Source organism: Oncorhynchus mykiss, chromosome 12 (assembly GCF_057628025.1).
Source record: "Oncorhynchus mykiss isolate SJ-2025 chromosome 12, ASM5762802v1, whole genome shotgun sequence".
Taxonomy (NCBI): domain Eukaryota; kingdom Metazoa; phylum Chordata; class Actinopteri; order Salmoniformes; family Salmonidae; genus Oncorhynchus; species Oncorhynchus mykiss.
In genome coordinates, this window is record NC_143033.1 from 38,579,068 (window position 1) to 38,597,790 (window position 18,723).

Genomic DNA, 18,723 nt, shown 5'->3' on the forward strand with positions numbered 1-18,723 from the left:
AGTTAATTGCTTTGCCACAGTATTACTTTAGTGCCTTGTTGAAAACATTATGCATGTTTTGGAATATTTTTATTCTGTACACCGGCTTATGGTAGCGAAATTAACATAAAATTATCAGGCAACAGCTCTGGTGGACATTCCTGCAGCCAGAATGCCAATTGCACACAAAACTTGAGACATCTGTGGCATTGTGTTGTGTGCCAAAACTGCGCATTTTAGGATGGCATTTTATTGTTCCTGGCTCAAGGTACACCAGTGTAATGCTGTTAAATCAGCTTCTTGATATGCCACACCTGTCAGGTGGATGAATTATCTTGGCAAAGGAGCAATGCTCACTAACAGGGATGGAAACAAATTTGTGCACAATGTGAGAAATAAGCTTTTTCTCCGTATGGAAAATGTATTTTAGCTCATGAAACATGGGACCAACTCTACATGTTGCGTTTGTTTATATATTTGTTCCGTATACAATGTTGATCCATCTTCAGTTTTCATATCACAGCCATTCAACTCTAACTGTTTCAAAGTCACCATTGGCCTCAGGGTGAAATACCTGTGTGGTTTCCTTCCACTCTGGCAACCGAGTTAGGAAGCACGCCTGTATCTTTACAGTGATTGGGTTTATTGATACACCATTCAAAGTGTAATTAACTTCACAATGCTCAAAGGGATATTCAAAGTCTGCTTCTTTTTTTTTTACCCAGCTACCACTAGGTGCCCTTAAGCGAGGCATTGGAATAACTCCCTGGTCTGTGTTTGAAATGTACTGCCTTGACTGAGAAACCATTCAGATAATTGCATGTGTGAAGTACAGAGATGAGGTTATCATTTTAAAAAAAGACGTCAAATTGACTACCCTCAATGACCATGTTAACCACTATTATTGCACACAGAGTCCATTCAACATGTGACTTAAGCACATTCTTACTTCTGAACTTATTTAGGCTTGCTGTAAAAGGGGTTGAATACTTAAAAGCAATGTTTAGTCTATTTTACATTTCTAAAACATAATTCCACTTTGGCATGGGGTATTGTGTATAGGCCAGAGACATTGATTTATTTTTAAAAATTTAATCAATTTTAAATTCAGGCTGTAGCAAAATGTAGAGAAAGTCAAGGGGTGTGAACCTACCCAATTTTGTTCTGCTCATCAACGACCATTGGTGAGCAGGCAAGAGACATTTTATTAGGCTCCCCATTAGCTGTTGCGAAAGGAGCAGCTACTCTTCCTGGGTCCATACAAAACAATACAGAACATTAATAGACAACTGCTCAAGCACAGATCTACATACATTTAAAAACATCTAGGTCAAATAAGGGAGAGGTGTTGTGCCATGGATGTTGCATGATCTGTTTTGAAACCAGGTTTGCTGTTTATTGGAGGAATATGATATGGAGTTCCATGCAATAATGGCTCTATATAATACTGTACGCTTTCTTGAATTTGTGGGACTGTGAAAAGACCTATGGTGTGGTAAGTGTGTGTGTCAGCTGTGTGTAAGTTCACTATAAAAAAAAAACAATTTAGAACTTACAAAAATCAAATAAAAAAGTGATGCAGTCAATCAACTTCTAGCCAAGAGACTGGCGCAGAGTATTTAAAGTGCATTCGTAAAGAATTCTCTTTTCTTTCCCTTTTTGTTACGTTACAGCCTTATACTAAAATGGATTAAATTATTTTTTCCCTGCAATCTACACACAACACCAAATAATGAAAGCAAAAACACATGCAAATATTAATAAAAAACAGAAACACCTAAGTATTCAGACCCTTTTCTATGAGACTCAAAATTGAGCTCCGATGTATTCTGTCTCCTTTGATCATCCTGGAGATGTTTATCCAACTTGGAGTCCACCTGTGGTAAATTAAATTGGGCATGATTTGGAAAAGCACACCTGTCTAGAAGGTCCCACAATTGACAGTGCATGTCAGAGCAAAAACCAAGCCATGAGGTCGAAGGAATTGTCTGTGGAGCTCCAAGACAGGATCATGTCAAGGCACAGATCTGGGGAAGGGTACCAAAATAAATTCTGCAGCATTGAAGGTCCACAAGAACAGTGAGTGGCCTCCATCATTGTTAAATTGTAACCACCAAGACTCCTCCTAGAGCTGGCTGCCCAGCTAAACTGAGCAATCGGGGGAGAAGGGCCTTAGGGAGGGGACCAAGTACCTGATGGTCACTGACAGAGCTCCAGAGTTCCTCTGTGGAGCTGGGAGAACCTTCCAGAAGGACAACCATCTCTGCAGCACTCCAAAAATTAGGCCGTTGTGGTAGAGTGGCCAGACAGAAGCCACTCCTCAGCAAAAGGCACATGACAACCCGCTTGGACTTTGACATACACCTAAAGGACTCTGACCACCCAGATTCTCTGGTCTGATGAAACCAAGATTGAACTCTTTGGCCTGAACACCAAGCGTCATGTCTGAAGGAAACCTGGCATCATCCCTACGGTGAGGCATGGTGGTGGCAGCATCATGCTGTGGGATGTTTCAGGGGCAGGGACTGGGAGACTGAGGATCAAGGTCATAATTACTGTGTGTCCATGGAAAGGGGTGAGAACCATCAGCCTTCTACGGTTTGTATTGAAGTAATCATACCCAGAGGAGGATGGAAGCTAGCTGTCCTCCGGCTATACCATGGTGCTACCCTACAGAGTGCTGTTGAGGCTACTGTAGACCTATGCAAAAGTGTTTAACAATTACTTGGTGACACGTGATTATAGTTAAACCTTTTGGGGATAGGGGGCAGTATTCAGAAGTTTGGATGACTGAGGTGCCCAAAGTAAACTGCCTGCTACTCAGGCCTAGAAGCTAGGATATGCATATAATTAGTAAAGAAACTAAAGTTTCCAAACTGTTAAAATGTCTGAGTATAACAGAACTGATATGGCAGGCAAAAACCTGAGGAAAGTCCATCCAGGAAGTGCTATTATTTTGAAATGGTTGTTTTTCCATTGAAAGCCTATCCACCATACAAAGACTTGACGCAGTTCGATCCCTATGGCTTCCACTACGTGGCCAGTCTTTAGGCATTGTTTCAGGCTTACTCTGAAAAATGAGGGAGAAACACTTTCAATGAGAGGCCAGTGGAAATTCAGAGATGTCCTGCGCGATCGAGAGCGCGCCTCTTTCCTTTTGTTGACGAAGCTATTGTCCGGTTGAAATATGATCGCATTACGACAAAAACCAGGATTGATTATAAACATCTTTTGACATATCTACGAACTTACGGTACTTTTAATTTGTCGTCTGCCTGCTGTGACCGCGCTTTGTGCCAATGGATTACTGAACAGGTTTTTGGACATGAATAGGGACTTGATCGAACAAAACTAACATGGAGTCTTGAGTGGAACCATAAGATCAAAGACAAGTAATCAATTCTATTGCCATTTCTGACTTGTTACTCCTCTGCTTGGCTGGTTAGTGTTTGTAATGATTTGTCTGCTGGGCGCCGTTCTCAGATAATCGCATGGTTCTCTTTCGCCGTAAAGCCTTTTTGAAATCTTACAGCGGTTGGATTTACAAGAAGTTTCAAGATGATGTATAACACGTGTATGTTTAAGGATGTTATAACTTTTTCTGAATTTGGCACTGCAATTTCAGTGGCTGTCAAGGTGGGATGTTATCATCCCACCTATCCCAAAGAAGTTTAAGTGTAACTTCAAATGTTATGAATTTCACTGAGGATGGTCATCCCCTTCCTGAGAAGCCTCCACGGACACTAGTTTAAATTCTACAGTTGTGGGTGTCACGGAGTAGACTGATAGCCCATTTCATTGATCCACAATCCATTACTAAGGCTGTACAGTGAAAAGTATACCCCCAATGCAATTCTGAAGTCAACTATACCCATTGAGATTAGATTTTTACTTTGTCAAATTAGCATGTTCTCTTGAATGTGTAACAGTCCAAACTTATTTTGCATCTAGTTCAAATATGGCACATTCCCATTTGCACTTTCAATGAGGTACTTTTATTTTAACAAACTGTAGTCCACCATCTTTGTGGCTAGTTTCTCATAGCTAAGTAACATGGGCAATTTGCACAGCGAGTCTAAGGGGGGCATGATTTGACAAATGTAATACAAACCCAGCCCCAACTTCACTCCTTGTGACAGAGGTGTCAAACTCAGTTTACGATAACCAAAGTAATCCCACTTAAGTCAATTTTGACACTAGAATAAAATGTGATCCCACAGGCCATTTTCAAAAGGATTTGGATTTTAAGGGGGCAGTTCCTCTTCAATGCAGTAATGTCTGTTTTGAACAAGTCGTTTACTACATGACAAGTAATCTTCAAATTAGGCTTCCAATGCAATATACTCGCTTAAAATGTAGATTGTGAGATGTGATCAATCCAATGAATTTGAACATGAGCTTTCCCAAATTCAAAAAGGCACTTCCCCATTTGAGCCATCTTTGTTGCATGTTACCAATTGAATAACATGAAACACCGCTCTCGTTAGTATCACTGCTTTTTATTAAGAATCTGCCTCAAGGCCTTCGTCAGAGCTTCTTTAACATGATCATCCAAAGGCCAAAAGCTATTTGAAGCCTGCAAGGTCCCAGTGGATTGCTTCAGTAAACAGCAAAGGCATCTGAAAATTGTCAAAAGAACAAAGCTGTTAAGAGTTAGTATTTAATATCACTATAGAGTTATACATCTAGCTGGAATCATTAAGACAGCCACTGTTAGCCCAGGAAGATAATGTTAAGACTGGGACACTTAACCCCATCAAGCTCATCCTGATTACATGAACCAGTTGATGAATAAAATGCAAATTCATGATATATTAGTACACAAATCTAATCTAAGTGGACAAACAAGTACTCCTCATTGAAGTCTCTGCAATGTATTGTATTTAGAAACAGTTCACAACCTCAAGCAGATTTATGAAACATGATCTATTGTGGTCTGGCTGGAGAACTCAGCTAATATGATTAGGGGGCCTCAAATCCAGCCCCATAATTAAAATGACATCAGCTAAAAAGTTCACTCATCTTGCTGGAGTCCAGCCCACTGTTTAGAGTCAAAGGCAATTTCCTTAAGAATGGAGCACCTTGACAGATGATCAAGCACGTCAACACTTCTGAAACAAAACCCCATTTTAAGGCAGTTTGGTTAAGTTACTCATTTCCTGCAAGTTATTAATATCTACGCAAATAGGAGCCGCCAATGACAAAAAAAGATTTGCGTCAACCAAGGAAACCTTGCAGAGCACAAACTGTTTTTCAAAAGGTCTAAGTACTTTACATTGTTGGGGGTTCAACCCATCAAAACCACACTAGAAATTCAATTATAAGCTGGACCACCAGTCTCAACCCACATTAGTGGAGAGGATGCGTTCAGAGGGCATTTAGACTTAATAGCTCAGAGAGAAGATACAATACAGAGTCACGAAATACTGCACCTCATAGCTTGCCACAAAAACATAATGAAATATTTTCAGATTGAAATGGAGCATACATGGCCATTGGCCAGAGTGACGTCAGGAAAATTAGGCTGCGTTTACACAGGTAGCCCAATCATGGATATTTGACGTACTGGCCTTTTGACCAATACGTTTCAGAAAGACGAATAAGAGAAAAATAGGCCTACCAGTGTGAACACAGTCTAAGGACAGTTTGTGGGCTACATACCATCAGTTGCCAAGTTACTGGTGAACTGGTTAAGTCCTGAATAGCCCCCTGTGATTTTAATAAATAGAAAACAAGTGAGTAACTCAAGATGTGATTAAACTAGCCATTACAAACATTTGGGTATTTGCTGAAAGTCAAACAGCTCATTTGGATATAACAGCTCAGAGAGAAGATTAAAAATCAATCACACCTTGATCAACGACACCCTTGAGTGTCAATACCAAGTCAGGAAATGCTTAATATCATCATAGCTGCAAAAGTGTCAGAAGACCATACTACATGCCATTTGGTTGGCACTCATTAGGTTAAAAACAAGGAACTTAGACATCACTCCAAAATAAATCAAGCCAGTTTCTAGATGTGTTTTACAAGATCTAACCATTTGGCCATTGAAGTAAGAACTACTGGTAGAGTGAGCAAGTTTTTTTTTTAAATATTAAAACACATACCTGTTTAGTCTCATCCTCTTTGACTTATCGAAGACTTAGAGGCATTGTAATCAACTCAAAGATGTAGTGGTTTGGTGCCTTTTCCCTTCTGTAATAAGAGAATGCATAAAGTGAAATTGTGTGAGCCATCCTTTTAAGTAAACTAACTTGATTGGATAGTGTGTGCTTGGGGTGTTCTATTGGCTATCACTTGGGACAATAATTACATGTCAAATTAGTGTAATGATTACACAGCTGTAAATGTTGTGTAATTGAACGAACCAGGAACAGGATTGGACAACCACAATCACTATGGTAGCATCTTTGGTGTAGCGCATCATCAGAATAGCAATTTTGCTGTTTCTATATATCGCAGGTGTGTACCATCTGGCCCTCCTGAAGGATAGGCTTTTCAATTGATGCACATTACAGAGAGAAGCCAGACAATAAAATAGTCTGATTCTCATTAATACATCCAAGATGTCTGGAGCATTATCAGTAATTCTGGAATAAACAAGGTGGAATGTTCGCAGCTAATCAGAAACATTATTTTATGTAAGGGAAGATTGCCAAATTAGATGGGGCACGACCTGCCTTAACTTGAAGGATATGGGAATGGGATCATCTGAATATCTTTGGTATACTTTGGTTGTGTTCCTCTGCTCAGACGTTGCTGACATGTGTCAGCTCTTACAATGCCGGATAAGTATTTTACGTATAAACTAACCAAACGTTATAGCAATCTAGCGCCCAAAGGCACTGTCGATGACGTGGCACTGAATCATTGGTTGATGCATGCAACGTCTTAGCAGGGTAACACGACCTAGGTCTTCACAAGATATAGACACGAGTGCGCAGAGTAGGGCATGGAAATAACAAAATAAGACGAGTCTTTATTTAACATTCATTCACAAGATATGAAAAGACATGCTATTCCACAGAACCTTTAATAGACTACATAGTGCACAGAAAGCAGTAAATGTACCACAATACCATGTGTTGTTAAATCCAAAATAAGTCAGGTTTTAACAAATTGACAGCAGTGTTTTCCCATCAACATATAATATTTTTGTTTGGTCAGATAAACTTTTTTCAGAGGGACATTTACAACAATTAATTATGACCTGAAGAAGAAAATGTGACATTCTAGTATTAACACTAACTTTCGAACTAAACTACAAGTGCACTTTCGTCTTTTTCCACCACATTGAAAGGAGATTCTTGGTCAGAACAATCTTTGTTTGGAATGTTTGCAGAGAAAAAAATATTTATTCAAGAGAACTGGCACCATTGACTGTATTTACATTCCTCATTCATAGCTCACCACTCAAACACACCAATAAAGCGTTAAGAATTAAAGTATTCAATAAGCATTGAGTTATGATCATCGTGCCTGGTTCATTGCATCAGTGATATATTCAGTAACCCTCTTCATTTTAATCATAGCCGACACACTTCCATAAAAAGTAATGGTGCAAATGACATTTGACACTGGTTACTTATCATACAGTAAGCATCCTCTCTGCTGCAATAATACTATTGTAAACATGTTCAGACAAGTATTAACATGTCAATGTTGTTTTGAATAGAACAGGAGGAATTACCTCGCCATTTTTGGCACATAAAACATGTTTTGTCATAAAGAAATATAATGCATAACAGTGGATATGAATTTCATGTAGTCATTCTATTATTTGTCAATGTTTATACAGTTTTGTTATATAAGCCAATGCAAGTTCACTAAACTATACTTTGGTGAGCATATACATTGTAACTTCAATATTAATTTGCTGTGTGAGCAGGTAGTATCTCTTATTTTAACAATAATTAACAGTAACTTAAAATAAATAAGCAGTCCTTCACTAATATGAGGAGATTACAAGTCTTAACGTCGAGGCACCGTAGCTATTCACTATCTTTGACACCAGAGTAGCCTATGAACTAAAGGACAGTTTATAGGCTTGGGAGGGAGTTCTATATAAAATATGGATTATAATGCAGATTAAATGAACATACCCCCCAAAGCATGTCTACACACAGCATTTGTGTGTGGTCCAATTCCTGTCACCTACTGAGAAACATTACACTGTTTGGTGCAACATGAACAACTTCAGAAAGTCAAAGGACTGTTTTTTTCCACCAGCTTCTGTGTCTGCTTACTGCCATGATCTATGTAAATCATAGCCTGGCATGACCACAATAACACTGCCTTCTGACAACAAGCACACAGTGAAGTTTGACATCTTATTTCGATTTTCACCACTTCCTTTATGAATTGTGGAGAGATGGCACAAATGAACAACTAACAAAATAGCCCTCAAGACATTAGAATATCAGTCATCTTTTAATTTGCCTCAATACATCAGATCCTACTTCTCTCAGAGACAATATACTATTTTCCAAAACAAACATACTCTAACCTTTGACCTCAATAAATAAGTAGCGTGGGAGAAATCCTTAATCCTCCCACTTATTCAATGGAATTGTGGTGCTTCTCAATACCATTGAGTGGACAGAAGAGCAGAAAGAGGAGCTAAAGAGCTCACACTGCTTGTAGGCCTCTCTCGCACCCATCCAGCTGCACCTTAATCTTGTGCAGTTCCTCGATCTCCTGGTGGTGGCGCTCTGTCTTGTGGCTCACCAGAGAGCGGTAGAAGTGGATGGTGAATACCACAAAGATCACCCCCACCGGCACCATGATGATGGTGGAGGCCAAGGCCGCCTGCCAGCCGCTGTGCCCTGGCGGAGCGGCGGAAGGCACAGCGGGGCCACTACAGTTCACCTTAGATAGTGCCAGTTCGGCGGCCGCCACAGCTACCTGGTTGGCAGCACCAGAGTCCACGGGCAGGAACTTGATCCAGCAGAGCAGCACCACCTCAGCCAGGAAGAGCAGGATGCCCAGGGCGGTGGAGAAGCCCCAGGCCAACTCAATGTAGTGGTGCATGCGCTCGTGAGGTGACTCACTGACCGAGTTGAGGTTGTGGATGTTGCTGACCGCCTCCACGTGCGGAAGGATGCAGGTGCTGATGAGCAACGCAAATAAGTGTACAGCCACCAGCACCGTGGTGCACACACTAAAGGCGATGAGGAGCATGCGCGGGTAGTTGTACTGCATCTCCAGCTGGACCTCCACCATGGCCACCTAGCATGGCACAACAACAACATCACCATTATCATTATCACAGTTCACCACCACAGTGAGCGGGATAGCTACTAGCATAAATGTCAAAACTGCCTACTTTTCAGATTGGTTCACATGCTATTAATAGCAGCCTGGGAGTGAGTGAGTGAGTGTGCTTTTTTTCCCTCAAGAGGTTTATCTGAAAAATGTCTCAGTCTCTAGTGATACAACGTACAGGCTGACAGGGAAATTGATCTTCAAAACAACTTTGGCAGGATTATTATCCCTGGAAAATAGTGGGGTAACTCACCATAGCAAAGCCTGAGAGCAGGGCAGAGGTGCGGCTGGAGGCTTTCAGCTTGGCCCGGCTCAGGTAGAGCTTCCTCCAAGACAGGGCCTGTACAGAGTGGTGATTGGAGGTGACCAGCTCCAGGTAGCTGCGGCGCACCCAGTCCCTGTAGTCCATCCCTCCACCCTCTGGCATCTGCTCTGAGCCCCCCGGGGCCGGGGAGCCCATGGGCACGTTCAGCTCACTGCTCATGGCAACTAGCAGACAAGGAAGGATGGCAACATTAATAAAAGGAAATGAAATAAAATACATTTAGAGTTAATGTTTGTCGGTGTGACAATTTTACAGTGTGGTCCAATACACTTGAGACACTATGGCTGAATTCTTGAGACATATCCAAAACTAGGCTGCTCGCTTTGCTGGGATTCCATTGTTTTATGACTGGTTTGCATCACCCGTCTATAGTTAAGCCCAAAAAAACATGGCTATTGCCAGCTACACAAAATCTTGAGCAGCGAGTGCTTGAAAGTATGGGTTGTGCCTTAATGCCAGCTGCAGCAAAAAAAAGTACCAGGTTTACATCCTTGTCAATGTTGGCTAAGAATTTAACTTGTGTTTGACACATATAGTAGAGATTAAGACAACTCATTGTAAAACGTCTTCTCTTTTTAGTCATATGGCTACATCCTTGTCAGGAAAGTTCAACCTGATACGACCATGATGTCTAGTAGATAGGTAAATCATTTACAACTTGGTCAAATTATTTGTAGCTGAACAATTCATTTTGTGCATGATATTCCTGAAGCCTGTATTACGGGTATTGTTCCCACACAGACATAGTTCCATGTTACTGCACTTGTTTACGAAGACAGACGACCACCTGTGCCAGTTAGCTTGCTCGAACACCTGTGTGTAACTGTGGAGGAAGTGTAGTTCGTTGGCTGGAGGCACACAGATGTATGGATCTGTGCAAATCTGCTACAGTAAGTATATATATTTTATTTGAAAGATGCTTTCTCGCCGATATGAAAGATATGGAAGTTATGTTTTGAAAACCATATCAAACGCGATGATTGACGTTTCTAAACGTTACAGCAGAGCGTCGGGATTGTAGTTCACATGGTTCCACCGGTAAACGGTGCTTATAGCTGAGAACCAGTGGGTTAATATCTATAGCTAAGCACCCACCAAATTAATATATCGCGCTCACGCTAGCCAACGTTTTATTTCTTTCTAGACAGCTTCAACCTTGCTCTCTGGCTAGAATCAACAGTGCGTGGAATATCAAATAAGTAGCAAATAAGCCACCAGGAAAAATAACAGGTGCAACCTAGCTAGCCATGTCATAACATGTTTATTTCAGTCATTCCAGCGTCCAACTGCTCCGAGGTGTTGCTAGTACGGCTAACGTTACTCATAAAATGTTGACGATGTGACTTCCTAGCACTCTGGCTAGCATCGCGTTGGCTAAGTTATTAACAAGCTCGGTAGGCTGCTACACGATTCTTGATATAGTTTTACCTTTTTTGCCAAGACGTCCTTTGACCTATTAATTCATCCACAAACCTTAGCGAACTTCGATGAATGAGAGGGTGGTTAAAATACTTGCTGTGAGAGACTTGACTACAATCTTTCCTTCTGTTATTTTAGTCCGGAGCATTCTGGTCACGTGATCCAGGGCAGAGTACGAAAACTTCCTCTGTGGATGTTTTATGAGGGTTGGCAACCAACTAAGGTGCATTACCGCCACCAGCTGTATTGGAGGGTGGACCAGAGACAAGGGAGGTCTAAAAAATTCTACACAATATTCTCGTCACCCCACGGAAACGAAATACATCATTACATCTTACATCCCTTTGAAGATTTCCCCAGCGGTTCACTTAATCTGGGCTCTTCAACCCCATTACTCCTCAAATCTAATAACAATCTCCCCCTTTCATATTTCTGGCACTGAAATAGTGGAACACGTTCTGTCTCCATTTCCTGCTGACAATGATCACACCTCCCAGTTGATGTTTCCCCACCAATTTCAATATACAATTGAGCCTTGTGTGTCCCAGTCTCAGCCTTGTGATTACGCTTTCATCCCTTCTCTCTCGGCCTGATGACCTCCCTGCCCCCACCTTTTCCCGAATCTTATACAGGCGTCTTCCCTTTCCCTCCTCTTCCACAACTCATCTAATTTGTTTCTAACCCCTTTTTAATCAACTGGTAAGGCTTCTACTTTACGATTGACAATTCCATCTCAACATTAGGATGTTTAAGAGCCTGCTTGGCGATAACATCCACCTCCTCGTTCCCCTCTACTCCCACATGAGCTGGTGCACAGAGGAACATCACAAATACCCCCATCTGTCTCACCCTATAAAAGCACTGTAAAACCTCAAACAATAAATACATTCTGTCTGCTCCGAGACATTAATTTCAGCTCTTCAGTGCTGCACAGTAGTCAGAGCAGACCTTGTCTGGCTCACCACCTCCACCCACTCTGCAGCCAAGAGTATGGCCATCAACTCCATTGTGTAAACATAAATGATCCATTGCTATTTTTGTCACTGCCACCTTAAATATTAATAATTAGATATTTAATAAGTAGACATGTACTCATAATTAACTGTAGCGCATATAAAGCACCCACAAGTTTCTAGTGGCTGAAAACACAATCATTGCGGGATGAACGGGTGATGAATTTCCAGCCAAGGGTGGTCAATTAAAAAAATAATTCCTTCCTCCCTCGCCCCTTGCCCTGCAAGTGTATACTTGTCAGACGTCATGATATGTCATCAGAAGTGTCCACTTAATTTGAGGGCTGAGGGGATAGGGTGTGTCTTAAGTGTTTGGACCGCAGCCATCGTCAAGAAAGCATTATATTGGGTTCTTAAATGTTCACTTACAACTGAATCTACTCCTTCCTTCTTACCCTCTCTAGCAACCCTAGATCTATCACTGGCTGAGGGAGCAACCAAGGTGGGATAGCAGGAAGAACCACAGAGGGACTAAACTCCCTTCCTGAACAACCCCATCTCCCTCGCCATGCCAATGCCCATCCACCCGAAACTTGTATTCAGATGTCATGTTCCCAGCACTCTAGGAGCACCTTTTTCGTAGGATGTGTAACCTTATGTCCTTGTAGGTTTACCCAATATGTCATGGTTAGCTGTTGTCTTAACTTTAACAGCATCTCTACCAAAAATGTTAATTGTTTATGACTGGAGGTAACCTTTAACAGAGACACAAAGAAGATTATTTGTGGCCCAGATCTTGACATGATCCATTTTAGGTAGTAAACTACGAACGTTAAGATGTAAAAATGTCAAACCTTTTCTGCATTTAAAATCACACAGAGTTTCAGTACAAGTCAGATAATTTGAGATTTCAGAACAACCTGTACTTCGCCCTGTTCACCCCGGAAGTATTCCATCTCCTGCAGCGTTGATAGTGCAATGAGTCCTCCATTTTAATTAGTCCTCTCCTCTCCAGAAAGTAAGTCAGCCTTTCCGTTATCATCCTTTCCATAAATGTACATACATGAGATGTCAACGCTATCAGACTATAGCTTGAAGGACTATTAGGGTCTTTCCCTAGTTTCCGTATTGGCACAACGACAGCCTGCTTCCAACTTCCAGGCAGTTCCTGCCACACCTTATTGTAAAGGCCCAATACTTTCCCCATTGCAGTGTCACTGAGATGAGCCAACATGATGTAACACATCTCATCCTTCCTGAGGAGATGCTACCCCAGCTTTAGCTAATGCTCTCTTCATCTCAGCCAACGTAAAAGGGCCATTCAATGTATCCCCGACCATCTTTCTCTGATCCACGACCCCCGGCGGATCTCCTCTGACCCTCTCTCTCCCACGCTGCCCCTCTTCTGTCAGATTAGTTGAGCTGTGCACCTTCACAAATACCTGGGTTAACATCGCTGCCTTCTCAGTATCTCTCACTGCAACTATCTCCCCACTTTTCAGCACAAGGAGATCCAAATCTCTTCTGACCCCACTCATCCTCTTAATAATCCCCCGTGCTTCTCCCATAGGAGTGATCCTGCCTATGTTTCCACAGAACCGGTGCCCATACTCCCTCTTAGCTGTCCTAATGATCCTCCTTAATACTGCTTGTGCTTGTTTATACTGAATCAGGTGCTGGTAATTATTGGATCTTTTCAACATTCTGAAAGCCCTGTTCCTACACTTCACAGCTTCTCTACACTCCTCAGTTCACCAGGGAACTGTGTTTACTCTTTCTCCCCTGCCTTGTGGCCCCTACTAATGCTCCTCTACTACATCATTCACTGTTTCTATATCTGAATTGAGATCGACCTGAGACAGCTCCTGTTCACTCAACTCTCGAAACTGACCCCACTCTGCTTTCCCAAATATCCATCTCCACAATCCATTTCCTACTGAAACTTCCACCCTCATTCCTTCAGTACACATGATATGATAGTGATCACTACCCTCTGTAGATTCCTTCAATACCTCCCAACTACATCCGCCTGCCATTGAACTTGAGATCAGAGTAAGATCCAGAGCAGATTCATTTCCAGTTATTGGGTCAATCCTGGTTCCCCGGCCATCATTAAGACTCACAAGCCCTTTCTCATCAAGTAGTTCTTCTAACACATGTCATTTTACATCAGTCCGTAACCCTCCCCAGAGCGTACTATGAGCATTAAAATCCCCACACCACATTACCCATCTCCTATCTTGACCTACTAAATTCCCAAGGGCCATCAACTCTAGCCTCTCTAGTCCCCCCTCTATCTCTACAGAATGCAACATACCCTTCTATTAAAAAATCTAGAGTAGAGTTAAACCATGTCTCCTGGAGACATATCACATCAAGAAACTGTTTGAACTCTTGCCCATTAGCCATCAAACTTCTGGCATTCCATTGAAGGATCAACACCATTATGACAATTAACCAATACATGTTTCCTGGCTGAACTGATCATAATCTAGTTCACTGCCTGCTACACTATGATCTGTATCTTCTTAATCTTAGATTGCAATTTTTCTGTGCAAATTATTTTTGCTGTCACAAATGTAACGACCTTCCTCATTGTCTACTACCAATCTTGTGTTCTCCTCCAACCTGCATCCCGACCGGCCCTAGAATACATGCTTTTCTAGGTGCCCCCCTTATTTCTGCGTGAACTACCTTCACTGCTTCTGCATACGAGATTTTACACCCACTCCGCACCTGCTCCACTTCCACCTGTCTTCTCATCACGGCACAACCCCCATATGCCACACTATGGGCACCCCCAACGTTACAGCAGTTTAACTGAACCCCGTCTCCACATTCCCCATATTTTTATAATTTTTACAAATGTCACCTTTATTTAAACAGGTAGGCCAGTTGAGAACAAGTTCTCATTTACAACTGCCACCTGGACAAGATAAAGCAAAGCAGTGTGACAAAAACAACAACACAGAGTTACACATAAACAAATGTACAGTCAATAACACAACAGAAAAATCGATGTACATTGTGTGCAAATGTAGAAGAGTAGGGAGGTAAGGCAATAAATAGGCCATTGAGGCGAAATAATACAAATTTAGCATTAACACTGGAGTGATAGATGTACAGATGATGATGTGCAAGTAGAGATACTGGGGTGCAAGAAGATAAGTAACAATATGGGGATGACATAGTCGGGTGGGCTATTTACAGATTGGCTGTGTAAAAGGAACAGTGATCGGTAAGCTGCTCTGACAGCTGATGCTTAAAGTTAGAGAGAGAGATATAAGACTCCAGCTTCAGAGATTTTTGCAATTTGTTCCAGTCATTGCCAGCAGAGAACTGGAAGGAAAGGCAGCCAAAGGAAGTGTTGGCTTTGGGGGTGACCAGTGAAATATACCTGCTGGAGCACGTGCTACGGGTGTGTGTTGCTATGGTGACCAGTGAGCTGAGATAAGGCAGGACTTTACCTAGCATAGACTTATAGATGACCTGGAGCCAGTGGGTTTGGCGACGAATATCTAGTGAGGGCCAGCCAACGAGAGCATACAGGTCGCAGTGGTGGGTAGTATATGGGGCTTTGGTGACAAAACGGATGGCACTGTGATAGACTACATCCATGCTGAGTAGAGTGTTGGAGGCTATTTTGTAAATGACATCGCCGAAGTCAAGGATCAGTAAGATAGTCACTTTACGAGGGTATGTTTGGCAGCATGAGTGAAGGAGGCTTTGTTTTGCGAAATAGGAAGCCGATTCTAGATGTAATTTTGGATTGGATATGCTTAATGTGAGTCTGGAAGGAGAATTTACAGTCTAGCAAGACACCTAGGTATTTGTAGTTGTCCACATATTCTAAGTCAGAACCATCCAGAGCAGTGATGCTAGTTGGGCGGGAGGGTGCGGGCAGCAATCGGTTGAAGAGCATGCATTTAGTTTTACTTGCATTTAAAAGCAGTTGGAGGTCACGGAAGGAGTGTTGTATGGCGTTGAAGCTCTTTTGGAGGTTTGTTAGCACAGTGTCCAAAGAAGGGCCAGATGTAAACAGAATGGTGTCGTCTATGTAGAGGTGGATCAGAGAATCACCAGCAGCAAGATCGACATCATTGATATATACAGAGAAAAGAGTCTGCCCGAGAATTGAACCTTGTGGCACCCCCATAGAGACTGTCAGCGGTCTGGACAACAGGCCCTCCGATTTGACACACTGAACTATATCTGAGAAATAGTTGGTGAACCAGGTGAGGCAGTCATTTGAGAAGCCAAGGCTATGGAGTCTAACGATAAGAATGCGCTGATTGACAGAGTCAAAAGCCTTGGCCAGGTCGATAAAGACGACTGCACAGTACTGTCTTTTATCGATGGCGGTTATGATATTGTTTAGGACCAAGGTTGAGGTGCACCCATGACCAGCTTGGAAACCAGATTGCATAATGGAGAAGGTACGGTGGGATTCCAAATGGTCGGTGATCTGTTTATTAACTTTGTTTTCAAAGATTTTAGAAAGGCAGGGCAGGATGGATATAGGTCTATAACAGTTTGGGTCTAGAGTGTCTCCCCCTTTGCAGAGGGGGATGACCGTGGCAGCTTTCCAATCTTTGGGGATCTTAGACGATACGAAAGAGAGATTGAATAGGCTAGTAATAGGGGTTGCAACAATTTCGGGAGATCATTTTAGAAAGAGAGGGTCCAGATTGTCTAGCCCAGCTGATTTGTAGGGATCCATATTTTGCCGCTCTTTCAGAACATCAGCTGTCTGGATTTGGGTGAAGGAGAGGCAGGGGGGGGGGGTCTGGGCAAGTTGCTGCAGGGGGTGCTGACATGTTGGCTGGGGTAGAGGTAGCCAGGTGGAAAGCATGGCCAGCCGTAGAAAAATGCTTATTGAAATTATCGATTATCGTAGATTTATCGGTGGTGACAATGTTTCCTATCCTCAGTGCAGTGGGAATGGAGGAGGTGCTCTTATTCTCTATGGTCTTTATAGTGTCCCAAAGCCTTTTGGAAATAGTGCTATAGGATGCAAATTTCTGTTTGAAAAAGCTAGCCTTAGCTTTCCTAACTGACTGAATGCATTCGTTCCTTACTTCCCTGAAATGTTGCATATCACGGGGGTTATTCGATGCTAATGCAGTACGCCACAGGATGTTTTTGTGCTGGTCAAAGGCAGTCAAGTCTGTGGTGAACCAAGGGCTATATCTGTTCTTAGTTCCACATTTTTTGAATGGGGCATGCTTATTTAAGATATGAGAAAAGTACTTTAAATGAGCAACCAGGCATCCTCTACTGTCGGAATGAGGTCAATATCCTTCCAGGATACCCGGGCCAGGTCGATTAGAAAGGCCTGCTCGCTGAAGTGTTTTAGGGAGCGTTCGACAGTGATGAGGGGTGGTCGTTTGACCGCGGACCCATTACACACGCAAGGAATGAGGTTGAAGACAGCAGAGGTGTATTTAGAGGGCAAGTTGGTCGGATGATATCTAAGAGGGTGCCCATGGTTACGGATTTAGGGTTGTACCTGGTAGGTTCCTTGATAATTTGTGTGAGATTGAGGGCATCTAGCTTAGATTGTAGGACGGCCGGGGTGTTAAGCATGTCCCAGTTTAGGTCACCTAACAGTACGAACTCTGAAGATAGATGGGGGGGCAATCAATTCACATATGGTGTCCAGGGCACAGCTGGGTATATGCATGTTCTCCCCTACATTTCGCACATCTCTTTTTGCCTTTGCCCAAACCTTTGACAGTTATAGCAATGCAATGGTTTTGGAACATATGCTCACACATAGTAACTCATATACCCAATCCTAACCTTTTCTGGCAGTACCAGATCCTCAAACTTTAGTAGCGCTGACAAGCTATCCACCTTCTTCCCATCTTGTGTTATCTGGAGGCACTTTGCCTCAATAAGAGAGCCTCCCTTCAAATGGTCCTTTATTTCTTTCATGTTAACAATTTCTGGAAGTCATGTAATAACTCCCTTCATCCACTGCTATCCAGTTTGATCTGGCATGCTACCATCAACCACACGTTTACATACCTGCTTGAGTTTGAGCGCTTTCTCATACTTTTTAGCATTGATACACAACCAAACTTCCATCACAAAGAACTTATCCTCTCCTACTTTACTCTCCAAATCTCTAGTCAATACTATCGGATTCACCGCAGTGACTCCACCCTCGTCCTTAAATTTCACCAGTGATGACCCGTCCAACAACGATGAGACGGCCTACAGGGAGGAGGTGAGGGCCCTCGGAGTGTGGTGTCAGGAAAATAACCTCACACTCAACGTCAACAAAACTAAGGAGATGATTGTGGACTTCAGGAAACAGCAGAGGGAACACCCCCCTATCCACATCGATGGAACAGTAGTGGAGAGGGTAGCAAGTTTTAAGTTCCTCGGCATACACATCACAGACAAACTGAATTGGTCCACTCACACAGACAGCATCGTGAAGAAGGAGGTTCAGGAGGCTGAAGAAATTCGGCTTGTCACCAAAAGCACTCACAAACTTCTACAGATGCACAATCGAGAGCATCCTGGCGGGCTGTATCACCGCCTGGTATGGCAACTGCACCGCCCTCAACCGTAAGGCTCTCCAGAGGGTAGTGAGGTCTGCACAACGCATCACCGGGGGCAAACTACCTGCCCTCCAGGACACCTACACCACCCGATGTCACAGGAAGGCCATAAAGATCATCAAGGACATCAACCACCCGAGCCACTGCCTGTTCACCCCGCTATCATCCAGAAGGCGAGGTCAGTACAGGTGCATCAAAGCTGGGACCG

At 42.7% G+C, this 18,723-nt stretch overlaps 1 protein-coding gene, 1 long non-coding RNA gene and 1 other non-coding gene across 4 annotated transcripts; all 3 read right to left on the reverse strand.

Moving 5' to 3' along the window:
- Positions 1-4,457: 4,457 nt before the first annotated feature.
- Positions 4,458-6,175, reverse strand: LOC149979164 (uncharacterized). The gene is made up of 3 exons (XR_016485054.1): positions 6,090-6,175; positions 5,641-5,688; positions 4,458-4,598 (listed from the first exon to the last, which is right to left on the reverse strand). It is a non-coding gene; the product is annotated as an uncharacterized LOC149979164 (long non-coding RNA).
- LOC118937921 (Z30 small nucleolar RNA) lies at positions 5,798-5,893 on the reverse strand. The gene has a single exon (XR_005035330.1). It is a non-coding gene; the product is annotated as a Z30 small nucleolar RNA (small nucleolar RNA).
- Positions 6,176-6,928: 753 nt separating the features above from the next.
- Positions 6,929-11,185, reverse strand: LOC110537550 (protein orai-2). 2 transcript variants are annotated; one of them, XM_021623674.3, is made up of 3 exons: positions 11,000-11,185; positions 9,500-9,735; positions 6,929-9,210 (listed from the first exon to the last, which is right to left on the reverse strand). In XM_021623674.3, the coding sequence occupies exons 2-3, from the start codon at positions 9,728-9,730 to the stop codon at positions 8,611-8,613; spliced, it is 831 nt and encodes a 276-aa protein (XP_021479349.1). In that variant the 5' UTR covers positions 9,731-9,735; positions 11,000-11,185; the 3' UTR covers positions 6,929-8,610. The 2 variants fall into 2 exon arrangements, with proteins under 2 accessions (XP_021479349.1, XP_021479350.1); XM_021623675.3 differs by having other exon boundaries at positions 11,045-11,168.
- Between the last annotated feature and the right edge of the window lie 7,538 nt (positions 11,186-18,723).